Here is a 12,573-nt window from a genome sequence, read left to right as displayed (position 1 = left end):
TGAGGATGCTGTCTCCCACATCTTGCACACCACCCTCAGTCACACTGACAGCAACAAGGGGAATTATGTGAGGCTGCTGTTTACAGATTATAGCTCTGCCTTTAACACTACAGACCCCCATAGGCTGGCCACCAAGCTCAGGGACCTCGGACTAAGTGCTCCCCTCTGTGACTGGGTCCTGGACTTCCTTTCGGGCAGACCCCAGGTCGTGAAATTGGGCCAGGCCACATCCAATATCATCACTGAGTACAGGAGTGCCACAGGGTTGTGTTTCGAGTCCTCTGCTTTACTCTCCCTAAACATATGACTGTGTGCCCTCCCATAGCACCACTTTTATCGTCAAGTTTACTGATGATATGGTGGTGTTGGGCCTCATCTCCAACAACGAGGCAGCCTACCTTGAGGAAGTAGAGAAATTGACATCATCATGCCAATTGAACTGTCTCTCCCTGAATATCAGCAAAACTAAGGAGCTGATTGTCAACTTCAGTAGGAGGCAGCAGCAAACCTACACCCCACTCAAGATCAGTGGGACACCAGTGGCGAGAGTGAGCAGTTTCAAATACCTCAGAGTGCACATATCCAAGGATCTGACCTGGACTCATCACCCTCAAGCACAGGTGAAAAAAGCCAGGCAACAGCTGTACCACCTGAGACAGCTGAGGAAATTCAGGATCTCCCCCCGCAATCCTGAAAGCTTTCTACATCGGGGCTATAGAGAGTATACTGACTCCTTGCATCTCAGTGTGGTACGGGAACTGTTCAACCCAAGACCGCAAAGCCCTGCAGGGAGCGGTGCGCTTAGCTGAGTGCATCTCCGGGACTGCTCTTCCCCCCTGCATGACATCTACACCAGGAGATGCAGAGCGAGGGCTGATAAGATTCTTAATGACCCCAGCCATCCTACTAGTTCACTTTTCTGCCTACTGCAATCTAGCAGACGCTATCATAGCCTGATAGCCAGAACCGAGAGGCTCAAGAGGAGCTTCCTCCCTCAGGCCAGACTCCTCAACGTGGACACATCCCGTACTTTAAGGACTCTGGTGGCATAATGTTATTCATTCATCAGTGCTGCACATTGCACTTTATCATTGCATATTCAATACCTTGCAATTTTTTTGTCCTCCAAATCTTAATTTTAGTTTTTTTTACATTTTAGCTTTAATTCAATTCCCTGTATATTTTTTTTTATTAATTATATTCTCTTGTCTTTTTAAAATATGTTTCTCTTTTAATATATTGCCTTGTTGCACAGTCTACAGAACTGACTAGACTGACATTTCACTACAGGGTGTATGTGACAAATCTTGAACAAAAATCTTGAATAAAAAATTATACAATTCTCTAGTAAATGTTAGATGTAAAATACTGCACGCTTGCAAGACGGTTCTCATTTTCTTTCAAGTGCATGTTTACCACCATGTATTATGAATAATGAAATTCAAATAAATAATATGCAAAAACAGCTTTGAGCTGAATGACAAAGTAGAGGGGTGTCTATTTTAAATTAATGTGCCCTTTCCATGCTTACAGTTTTTTTTTTAAATCCGCAAAGAGATTAGAAAAAGCTTAACAGTTCCCAAACTTTGGGTGTGTTAAATACCTGTTGATTCTTTTAAAATAAAACTGGAATTGAGAGCTAAGCCTCATTAAACTATGTATTAGCAGTGAAGGTCTTACAGAGCTGAGCATTAAAACAGGTCTGAAAATCATTAGAATAGGCTACACTGTCTGGTATAGGGGGCAGCTAACTGTCCCAATATATACACTTTCTCTGAATACATGTTTAAGATTAGTAACCCATCCTATTATATATCATTCTTATGTGCAATGAAAGCTCTATATTTGGGCTTTAAACCTTTCAGTTTACATAGAACATGATCAGTTTAAATCTAAAAACCCCTCCAAAGTGACGAATGCTGAATCAAAAAATGTAGTTACAAAATGCTAATCTGTGAAATAGATGTTAAAACAGGCAAATGATCAAACTGACATAAGATGTAAAAACGCAGTAGAAGTTGTGACAGAGTGACGTGATGTGGGCACATCCTTACCTTTCTATCAGGCAAGCTGAAAAGAAACTCCCTGTCAAATCGACCAGGTCTCCTGAGTGCGGGATCGATAGAGTCAAGTCTGTTTGTAGCACCAATGACCACTATCTCACCCCTACTGTCCAATCCATCCATCAGAGCAAGCAGCGTGGACACTATGGAGCTGTGGATGAGAAGGGGGATCAACAGGATCAGCAGCTGAGACAGACCCCTGAACCCCATGTACAAGTCATCTATATTACTTCTGTACAAGACATTCTGTATACATTAAGTCAAATGGAACATGGTGGAGACAAGGGACTCTTCATTACAATAGAGTTCATTACAATATAAATTGGAAAACCATCCCAGAAACAGTTAACCCACGCAACACAAACTGCACTTGCTGTAACTTTGTAAAGCTATCATGCTTAAGAGAGCTGAACCTATACTGAGTGCTCTGAAATTACCAGTTAAGAGGAGTACCATAAAGAAAAAATAAAATAATCGGTGCATCTTTTTTTTTTTTTTTTTTAAACTTGCCTAGTTGTCAAAATTGATCTTCAGACACGAAATGTTAAGACAACTCAACTTAAGAAACAAATCCTGTCATAATACTTATAGAGACTAGGATTAAAGACATGAAAATGTACAGCGGAAAATGAAAAAATTAAATCTATCTGAATGGCAATGAGTGCTCTGTTAAGTTCACACTTTTTATGCATTAATTGAATTAAAATTATTTACAACAGCAACAACATGTCACAGTGGAAGGAAATGGTTGCTTTGCTTATAATCTAGCATGGTTGCTGAGGATTTCCTGAAAGCACTCAGATGCCTTGTCTTTTGTTCTACTAATTCAAGATTTAAAAGCCAGGGCACAATAACTCAAGTTCCATATAATAATCCCAGACACCATGTTGCACAAGAGAATAGATCTGATATAGAATTTGATGGGCACTAACTGGACAAAGGCAGGAGAGGCTCCATGAGATACCTGTGAATTTGATCCTGTCTACTGGAACGCACAGGTGCCAGGCCATCAATCTCATCAAAGAAGATTATAGAGGGCCTCATCAGATATGCCTATAAAAGACACAAAGCCACATGATTCAGCACACAAAAAAAAACAAATAAAACCATTAGTAATTCTTTGCTTTAAAACATAACTGTAATTGAGATGATAGAGATATTTAACCATTAAAAAGTTGTTTTTGAGAAAAACCACATTTTTACAGAAGTTTGCCAGATAATCTCACTACAATTCATTTTCACTGCATCTCTCTCCCCCCAATCCCAAGCAAATCAAATGGTTTTGTAACAAATTTCTGATGCAAAACAACTCTATATCGTATGCCAAATGAATGAATGTAATGCAGACCATCCAAAGTTCAATTTGGGAAAATATTAAAATAAATATAATTTTCTCCCTTTTTTTTTTTTTTTAATTCAGTCCACTGATGTAATGTGACAATTGCTGACCTGGTCAAAGAGCAGGCGTAGCTGCCGTTCAGATTCGCCCACCCACTTGCTAAGACAGTCTGCTCCTTTCCTCATGAAGAAGGACACTTTGCGATCCCCCTGGCTGCACTCGTTCGCCAAGGCCCGGGCCACCAAAGTCTTCCCTGTTCCAGGAGGTCCGTAAAAGAGGCAGCCCCTAGGGGAGAGAGACAGCACCTGCTGTGTTGAGGTGGGGTATGCAAGTGCAGTGGCCCCAACCCTTACCTTAATTTTCCAAAGATACATTTTTCCAGCAACATACTTTCTTTGCTTAACGTAGTGTGTACATATTAGTACAAATTTTTATTTTTGTTAAAATACCTTCCAGCTGAGAGTTCTACAAAGTGTGGCAGGATGAAGTGTATGGGATTTCAGCTCTGGGGGCATGGCAAATTGTGATTAGATTGTTACCGTGATTACTGCATGATTTCCATTGGTTTTTACAATACTAGACTACTTGTGATGATTACATCATTTACCATCAGTGAATGTTTGGAGACACAAATGTAGATAGTTTTTTTTGGTAGTGTTTTAGGATTGTTAAATTGGTGTGAAGGGGTACAGTTAATGAGGCTAGAAATTCATCAGTTTTACTTTCTCACCTAATGATGAGGCTAGAAATTCATCAGTTTTACTTTCTCACCTAATGACCTGATTTTTTTTTTTTGTTTGGGGGGGTGGAATACAGCATTAAGGGAGGAAAGTCTGCATTTTTTCCCCACTTCACTTATTTTCTAGCATCTTTCAGTAGCTGGGCAAAAATTTAAGATTTTTAGGGTCCAGGATAATAAATGAGGGGGGGAGAGAAGGAAAAAAAAAAAAAAAAAAAAAAGTACACAAAGGGAATCCGAGTGACTGATTGCAGTGTTTACAACATGTTTTGAGAAATATTAATCTCCCAAGTTTATAATTAGTGTGTAATTTACTAAGCAAAACCTCTCACCTTGGTGGTTGGATTTTGAATTTCTCAAAGACTTCTGGGTACAGAAGAGGGAAGACCACCATCTCTTTCAGAGCCTGGATGTGATTCCTGAGACCCCCAACACTGTCGAACCGCACCTTAGCAAGAAAAGGACTGTTTATAAACAGGGCAGTAGCATAATCTGTTTAGTCAATTTATTCCTTATATAACAAGACTTAACACTTTTCACACTACTGGAAACATTGTTAGGGAAATTTGAGTTAAGGTGTTTGATGAAGAGTGCACTGACTCTTCAATTACTCTGAAACTGTTCACTGTTGACGTGCATGCAATTTTTCAGTTCAACAAAAACTACATACAAAATTTAAAAAGCAGGCCTTACAGAGGTATCCAGGGTCATGGGATCTACATCTGCTAAGCTAGCTCCCACTTTTACTCGATCACGAAGCACTCCACTAGCAAGGTCTTCTGGCCGTAAATTCAGGGGAAGACACCTGTTGAACGCAAAATCAAAGAGATGTTAACTGACAAATGTTAATTCCACATGAGGCAGCAGGCATCATAGCAGTACAAGTGTCACCTTGCAATCTAAAAGGCCTGAGTATGAATCCTCACTCACACTGCACCAACTTGATCAAGGTACTTACGATGAATTGGTCCAGTAAAAATTACCTAGCAATATCAATGTATAAATTATTGTAAGGAGCTTAGTACAAAAACATATTTTAACTGCTTTGGACAATGGTATTACATTCATGAATAGGATTTCTAACAGAAACGCGAATGAAACAAGATTGCGTGGCTAGAAAGTAGTACCTGTTACGGGCTCTGGTCATGCTCTTGCTCTTTCTTCTCTCAAAGCGTTCCTCGTCAGAAGACGACGTTGTGTCGCTGCTATGGATGGCATGCTTTTTAACCCTGAGAACAGATGATAAAGTTATCCACAACAATTAACAATTTATTGCATTTTCTACCACTACACCTGAAACAGTAAAGAATTAAGGGGTTTTTCAAAATTAACAAAATTCTTAAAATGCCCAATTCTTCACTCCATTAATGTCTCCATGTTTAGAAAAGGAAATTACCTTACATGGCTTCTTCGTGCTGGAGACCTGTGAGTATCAAACAGTGTGTCCTTGCTTTGCTTTCTATTCACTGGCTCTGTTAATAGAAGATGGAAAATTATAACCAAATACATTAAAAATTACTAGTATGAAATCAAAAATACAGTATGCAATTAACCAAGCAGGCTACAGGAATCATGTGGAAGGAGTTATACCAATAGGGGGAGCTTCATATCGCTGCACAGTTTTGCGCTGCCTCAGATTGTAACGCCTGTCGTTTTCCTCCCCAGTCTCCTCCACCTCATCTCCATCGTCATCATCTTCATCATCTTCTACATCTTCATCCTCCTCCTCGCCTTCTTCATGGGATTCTAGCAATGTAAAGCAAGAATAAACCATACAATCTTTGACATGCTTGGTTGAGTTTGTTTCCCAGAACCAAACAAACTAATAATATAAAAACAGACATAAAACTGTAAGCAGCATAACAATTCGGAAAAAATATTCAACTTAATGCAAGTTATTTTGTGTCTCTCATTCTGAATGAACATCACTGAGAAACTGGGCAAACACCTTCTGTTCCTTCCTCCTCCTCCTCTTCTTCGGCCGCAGTTTCACTGAGGACTTTGTGATGTGTCTGCATCCCATAGGAGTTCCTCCTCAGAGACTTTCTTCTCCTCTTCACCCGTGAATACATGTCCATATTCTCCTAAAAGACCAAACCAGCAGTCGTCAGCACTTCAGATTTTGTGAACAAGCACACAAGAAGTTTCATAATTACTGATGGTCGCAGACAGGAATGTGCTTTAGGAAAAGCACAAAGGGAGCACATTCTCTGTAGTCAGTCAATGCAGTTACTAAATTTCTGCAAAGGACAATGTGGGACTCACAAATTCAGTGTCTGTCCACATTCGGAGACTTTCCACCTCTCGATTCTGTCGGATGCTGCTAATGTTGTCCATTTCCTGCAGTACTGCCTCTGCGGTACTGAAAGGGGAAAGAGAAAACCTCAAGTTTGCTACCTTTCCAAGCTCTTTAGTTCCATAACAACTGCCCAGCCAGTAGACCCGACACAAGGGTTGGACAACTTTTTAGACACAGCCAAACTTTCACAAAAAAACTTGGTTATAGCCATAATTCTGCACCTGAAAAATTGGTTTAAAGGTTCTCTACTGGTATCAGTTCTTTTGTCATCAACTTGTACAACCAAAATTTTACAAGCTCCATATGAGACCTCGAACCAGTCCTTTAGAAATGTAAGGGTACAATGAACACAGCTTTACCTAGGAAGCAGACTATCTCTACAGGACGTATGCGCCACCCTTCATCCGGCAATGAATGTGTGCGTGTCCACAGACAGATGCAGCCTGGTATATCTGAAGTTGCTACCCCTGGACTACTAGCAACTCAGCATCCACTTTACAGGCCCTGGAGCTCATGCCTCATTTCTTTCCGCAGCCTTTTCTGTACGTAGCAGCACTAACCAAACCACAATGTTAAACTGAGCTATCCAGCAATACTCATTGTCACCATTGCTCTAGAAAGACTCATCTCTGCTGACAGGGTCTCAGCTGCCCCACTCTTAAATTTTTATTTTACATTAATTATACCAAAAGAAAAGACTACGTCAGGCTTCTGCTGTGACTAGATGGCCTTCACGGCTATCTTATGTCAAATCTACTGTGTCAGTTATGACACATAAAGGTATGTGTTTCAATGCCGAAGTAACAATAATTAGTAACTAGGATTGCCAGCATTTCCAGTAAAGCTCATGCCCTTTTATGTTCTTTCAAAGGTGTTAAATTGACAAGTCATTTTAAAAAAAAGTGAAAACATTTTGGAGGAAGCACCTAAAATAAGTAAAACCGTAAATGGCAAACATCTTCCACATCCAAGTGCCTCGCAAAGTGCTTCCAAGTCCTGCAGGCCTCAGTGCAGTTGGCAGGCTGTGCCATCTGTTCCAAATGTGTCACCATCATGCCCGCTTTTGCTGGCTGTACAGTGAACTGCCTGAGTGAACAAGGGAACTGTTACCTGTTGACAAGCTGATCAAACAGCAGGCTCTGGTTGAGGTGCTCAAACTGGCTCTTCCTGGAGCGGCAACTCCTCTTTAGTCCATTCATGTGAGCATGGTCGCCATCTCCACTGTCCTCACCCCTCGGGTTCATGCGGGCTTGGAATTAAACACAGCAAAAACCATACTGCATACAGCATTCCAGGAATTAATAACTTGTGGACAGTGCAAAATGTGTTCAGTCCCATTAACACAAAGTACAGTATTGTTCCATATCACATTCAGTTAGCATCATCATCTCCTGCTCACTAGGCAAAAAACAGTCAAAGAAAATAGTTCTACTTGAAATCCTGTGCTACTTAGACATTTATTGTCTATAAAAATCTTGACAATGCAATTTAACCCTTCAGCTTCAGGACTTGGGTTTACAAGGACACATTTGACAACTAGTAAGACAATCCTTGTGTGTCTCCAATTTTTAAAACTCAGAGCAATATTAATTTTCTCAAATAAATAACTAATATTTCAGATGGTAGGCTACCCATATGCCTGTTCATAACCACACTCAAAAACAGGTTGTGCATACAAGTCTCATGTCTGTTTCTCAAGGGAAGCATGACTAGTAAAGGATGTGATTATTAAAAATAAACTCTTCCCTTATATTACATAACACACACTTTTGCAAGTAGTAAAGGTAAGCACCTGGAGTAAATTTTATCTCATTCAACGAGTAGGAAAGTTTCAAAGGCATACTACAAAGACAATGTGCAGAAAAAAATTTTCACAATGGCTGCATTCTTGCTCCATTAATTCAGTTTGTTTTATAAGTGTTGCTTTGGGATCAGATCTTTAAGCACTATTACTGAGGAAAAGTCAAGTCCTGTGTGATGCAATACTGCTGAAACCTTAAGAAGGTTTGATTTAGATGGTCATAGCATAGCCTTACAACTATGGCATAGCTATGACATGGCACAGCCTTACGAAATTATCTGGAAAAAACTATCAGCCTTCCTACACATGTCCAGTTATTTTTTTGAATGGCAACATAAGAAATGGACAAAAACTCACTGATGTTTCCATGTCCATTTTGCAGGGCTTCTGATCGCCTAAAAGATAGATAATTTTAAATGCTGTACAATAACAAAGTACACATTAATCAGAAAAATAATTTCTTAAAATTTCCATATTATGCAGAACACCACTGCCTTTTCAGTGAAATATAGTAATACAACAAACTGACTTCTTGTTCCTGTATCACATTCTTCAAAAAAAAAAAAAAAAAAAAAAAAAAAAGGGGGGGGGGGGGAACAGGACAAAATCATCACCTGATTTAAGTATTTTGTATAATCAAGTTCTTTGGTCCTGACATAAAAATACTCACCTCGTGCGATGTTTGGGGATATTCCAGGAGACTCTTTGACCTTTGGTCTGGGGGCTTGGCGAGGTGTCACTGGAGCTGGGGGTAGTGTGTCTGCGGGTCCGTTTGGAAGGGGGTGACAGACGGGCACTGCTGGAGCTGACATCACTTCCTAGGTCTTTCTATTGGGGGGCAAGAACAGTATTCAGCCACTTAACACTAACAGGAACACTTAAATCACAAACTTTTCACAGCATCACTAGTCATTCACTACCATCCAAAACAACTGATGTAGGAATATAGAATTTTAAAACTTTCAGCAGGTACTACCTGCGTAAACAATGCACACTGGTTCCTCAAGGTGTGAACACAACTGGGACTGCAAGTTGTTTCCATCTCCAAATTCACATTCAATAAAAGCTAAGTAAAACATAAGCCCCTCTGTTTACACATAGGTTAGGTTCTGTAAAATCCACAGATTGTGGTATAATAAATAAAATACAGAACACCTGCAGCCCCCCCATGACCAATAACGGAGTGTCCATTTCAGGGTTGAAGCAGCCTAGAACCTACCCAGATGCATAAGGTGTGAGGAAGTGTTACATTCCCAAAATAACACTAACTTCAAATTACATGTACATGTATTCATTTAGCTGACACTTTTCTCCAAAGTGAAATTAGAGTGTTAAGATACTTACAGTTATTTACCATTTATATAGCTGGGTAATTCTACTGCAGCAATTTAGGGTAAGTACCTTGCTCAAGGGTACTACAGTTGGGAGTGGGAATTGAACCTGCAACCTTTGGGTCCAAAAGCAGTAGGTCTTACCACTACACTTCCAGCTGTCCCATTAAATTAAAAGTAAAACCCAATTTAAAATAGAGAAAATACAAAACCTCTCCACAAACTCCAATTCATTGACAACTGAATGCCCATTGATTCATCCCATAAACACGCCCAATCTGCGTCATCTTATTTTTGATCCGACACTGAAGAACACCAAATAGATCACTTCCAGAGTTTATGGTCTAAATCAAAGATGGTCCCACAGTTCTATTATACTTGGGTGCATTTTACTTCCCACTAACAGCTGGATGTGGAAACGTAGGTCGCTTTCACTCTGCAGAGACAAATTCTAGATAACGGTGAAGGCAACAAAATTAAAGTGAAAAACATTCCCATCTTCAAAAATCTAACAAACATTTGTAACAAGGATCTAGCATATACATAGTGAAGTGGAGTTTGCACGTTCTCCCCGTGTCTGCATGGGTTTCCTCCCACAGTCCCAAAGACGTGCTCTTCAGGTTCCCTCATAGTGTGTGAGTGTCACGGAGTATGTTTCACTGATGTATGGATGAGTAACCCCTTGTAAATAGCGTATCTAGCAGTGTAAGTCACCTTGATTAATAAGGTATGTGGGCTAGTAACACTACATAGTATCCATTGTAAGTCGCTTTGGACAAAAGCGTCTGCTAAGTGAATAAATGTAAATGTAAGTAGTAAAGCCTAAAACAGGTTTGTTGGCATGAATTCTTCCAACAGGTAGAGTAATCCTAGGGTTTGAATTTAGCCACGATAGAATACAAACTGTACAATTGAAAGAAATGCGGAAATGTTCCAATGAATTGTTTTGCTCACATCCAGCAAAATTTGAAAACCTTTAAATAAAATTACTAATTAACCTGAACATCAGTTGTGGTAAGATAAAAAGGTTAAAAGAATAGATGAATGGGACAGAAATGTAGAAGACATACAACAGCATTGCTTGTTTTGTTTATCTGATGCCTTTTTCCTAAACAAACTAATAACAGTTAATATGAAAAAAAGTTATACAGCAACATGTTCTTACCAGAGCAATTCATGGCAAGTGCATTGCTAGAGGCTGTATCGTCAGGTGAGTGGATTAAAATGAGACCTATGCAATGTTTCTCATTTTGTTCCTGAACACATCAGTCACAAACACTAAAGATATAAACACTGTGAAACAACTACATTTACTTATTTAGCAGACAATTTTATCCAAAGTGACATACAACTACTGTAACTCCCAGCAGTCATTCACTCCTCTGTACAGTAGAACAATGTAATATACACACAAAATGCACATGAAGAGCAATTTAAAGTGACCACTGCACTGAAAGCACACTGTTGGACTGAGGGAGGAAACCAGAACACTCAGAGGAAACACACAAACAAGGGGAGAACATGGAAATTCTTCACAGAGAGAGCACTGATCAAAGCCCTGTCCAATCACAATTTCCAGGCACACTGAGGCAGCAGAGCTATCCACTGTGCCACCATATTGCCCAATCTGGGCTCATACTACTGCTTCAGTGCATTCAGGAAGCAACTACAGCTGGGCATGCAAACATAAGTCGCTTTCTCTCCATAACAAGTAAACATTACAGAAAAGGGATGAGAAGAAAATGCAATTAAACTGGAAAACATTTGCACTTTCAAGAATTTCTAAGTCAACCACAGCAACACAGCGCTACTGTGGTTGACTTAGAAATTCTTGAAAATGACAGTGCTTTACAGACACTGCTGTCAGCCTGGATGACGACTGGAAGTGTCCTCCAAACACTTAAAAATGAATAAAGTGGAGTATTTAAAATATAAATAAAGACATGAGATGCTTCACACTGGCTGTACAAAGGAGCTTTTTAGTAGCATTAAAGAGGAAACACCACCGATAGGGGAAGCAGTTCCTCACAATAAGAAGTGCACAGTTTAATACACCAGCTATCCAGGAACAGGTTTAAACAACAACTTTGATCAAAAACACATATTAGGTAAGAGACTTTAAAAAGACATTGCTTTCCTTTGTGTTGTTAGTACACAGATCTCCCCAAAGGAGATTGGACAGGGCGTATGGTGGCACTGATGCTGATGTTAAGGCAAGTATCGACAAGGCAACAACATCCTTCCTGCAGCTGAAAAATACCTGCACACAAAGATCAGACTGTTTTAACGCCAATGTAAAGTCAGTTCCATTTCATAGAACAGAGACTTGAAGATCAAACAAGAAAACCTTACAAAAAGTGCACACATTTATCAGTATCAAGAAGAATCCTTCAGATCTGCTGGCCAGATACCACCTCTGTATGTTTGTGGCAATGAACTTACCAGTTTTCTGTGGAAAAAATATTGAGGAAAAAAAATGGGTTTGGATTGAAAATACACCCCAAAAGCCAACAAATAACACTGCCAGGTAGGCAGTGACATGGAACCTCCAATGCAAGAGGAGGAAGAACATCAAGTGACATAACCTTGAAGTTCACACAATCAAACTAAATTACACATAGAACCAACTAGAGAAGGTGGCAGAGGATATAAATCTTTGGCAAACTATTCTTAGAATCCTGTACAATACACGCCTGCAGCATTCGACGCTGTCAGCCACCAGATTCTACTCTACCCTCTACTCTTCTCAATCTACACCTCTTCCCTCGGCCCTGTCACCACCTCCTACGGATTCAACTACCACTGCTACGCCGATGATGCCCAGCTCTTCCTCTCATTTCCACTTGAAGCATCAGAAATTTCCACACTCATCCCTGCATGGATATCTGATCACCACTTACAACTCAACCTCTCCAAAAGAGAGATCCTTTACCTCCCAGCTGGCTTGTCTTCCTGTTGTCAACTCTTGATATAAAACTGGACAACTCACTCACTTTGCCTG

At 40.0% G+C, this 12,573-nt stretch overlaps 1 protein-coding gene across 2 annotated transcripts in view; it reads right to left on the bottom strand.

Annotated features, from left to right (window-relative positions):
- atad2b (ATPase family AAA domain containing 2B) overlaps nucleotides 1-12,573 on the bottom strand; it is a 74,107-nt gene that overhangs the window by 56,793 nt on the left and 4,741 nt on the right. For both annotated transcript variants that reach the window (XM_018743682.2, XM_018743683.2), the window contains exons 2-14: nucleotides 8,912-9,069; nucleotides 8,599-8,636; nucleotides 7,551-7,689; nucleotides 6,407-6,503; nucleotides 6,090-6,225; nucleotides 5,732-5,887; nucleotides 5,538-5,613; nucleotides 5,269-5,370; nucleotides 4,835-4,946; nucleotides 4,474-4,589; nucleotides 3,513-3,687; nucleotides 3,028-3,116; nucleotides 2,055-2,214 (exon numbers count right to left, since the gene is read on the bottom strand). In XM_018743682.2, the coding sequence (XP_018599198.1) occupies nucleotides 2,055-2,214; nucleotides 3,028-3,116; nucleotides 3,513-3,687; nucleotides 4,474-4,589; nucleotides 4,835-4,946; nucleotides 5,269-5,370; nucleotides 5,538-5,613; nucleotides 5,732-5,887; nucleotides 6,090-6,225; nucleotides 6,407-6,503; nucleotides 7,551-7,689; nucleotides 8,599-8,636; nucleotides 8,912-9,069 (1,554 nt within the window). The remainder of the gene's footprint in view (nucleotides 1-2,054; nucleotides 2,215-3,027; nucleotides 3,117-3,512; nucleotides 3,688-4,473; nucleotides 4,590-4,834; nucleotides 4,947-5,268; nucleotides 5,371-5,537; nucleotides 5,614-5,731; nucleotides 5,888-6,089; nucleotides 6,226-6,406; nucleotides 6,504-7,550; nucleotides 7,690-8,598; nucleotides 8,637-8,911; nucleotides 9,070-12,573) is intronic.

This window comes from Scleropages formosus, chromosome 1 (assembly GCF_900964775.1).
Source record: "Scleropages formosus chromosome 1, fSclFor1.1, whole genome shotgun sequence".
In the NCBI taxonomy this organism is placed as follows: Eukaryota; Metazoa; Chordata; class Actinopteri; order Osteoglossiformes; family Osteoglossidae; genus Scleropages; species Scleropages formosus.
The sequence above is the reverse complement of the archived record's forward strand: the minus strand, read 5'-3'. Positions and strand labels throughout refer to the sequence as shown.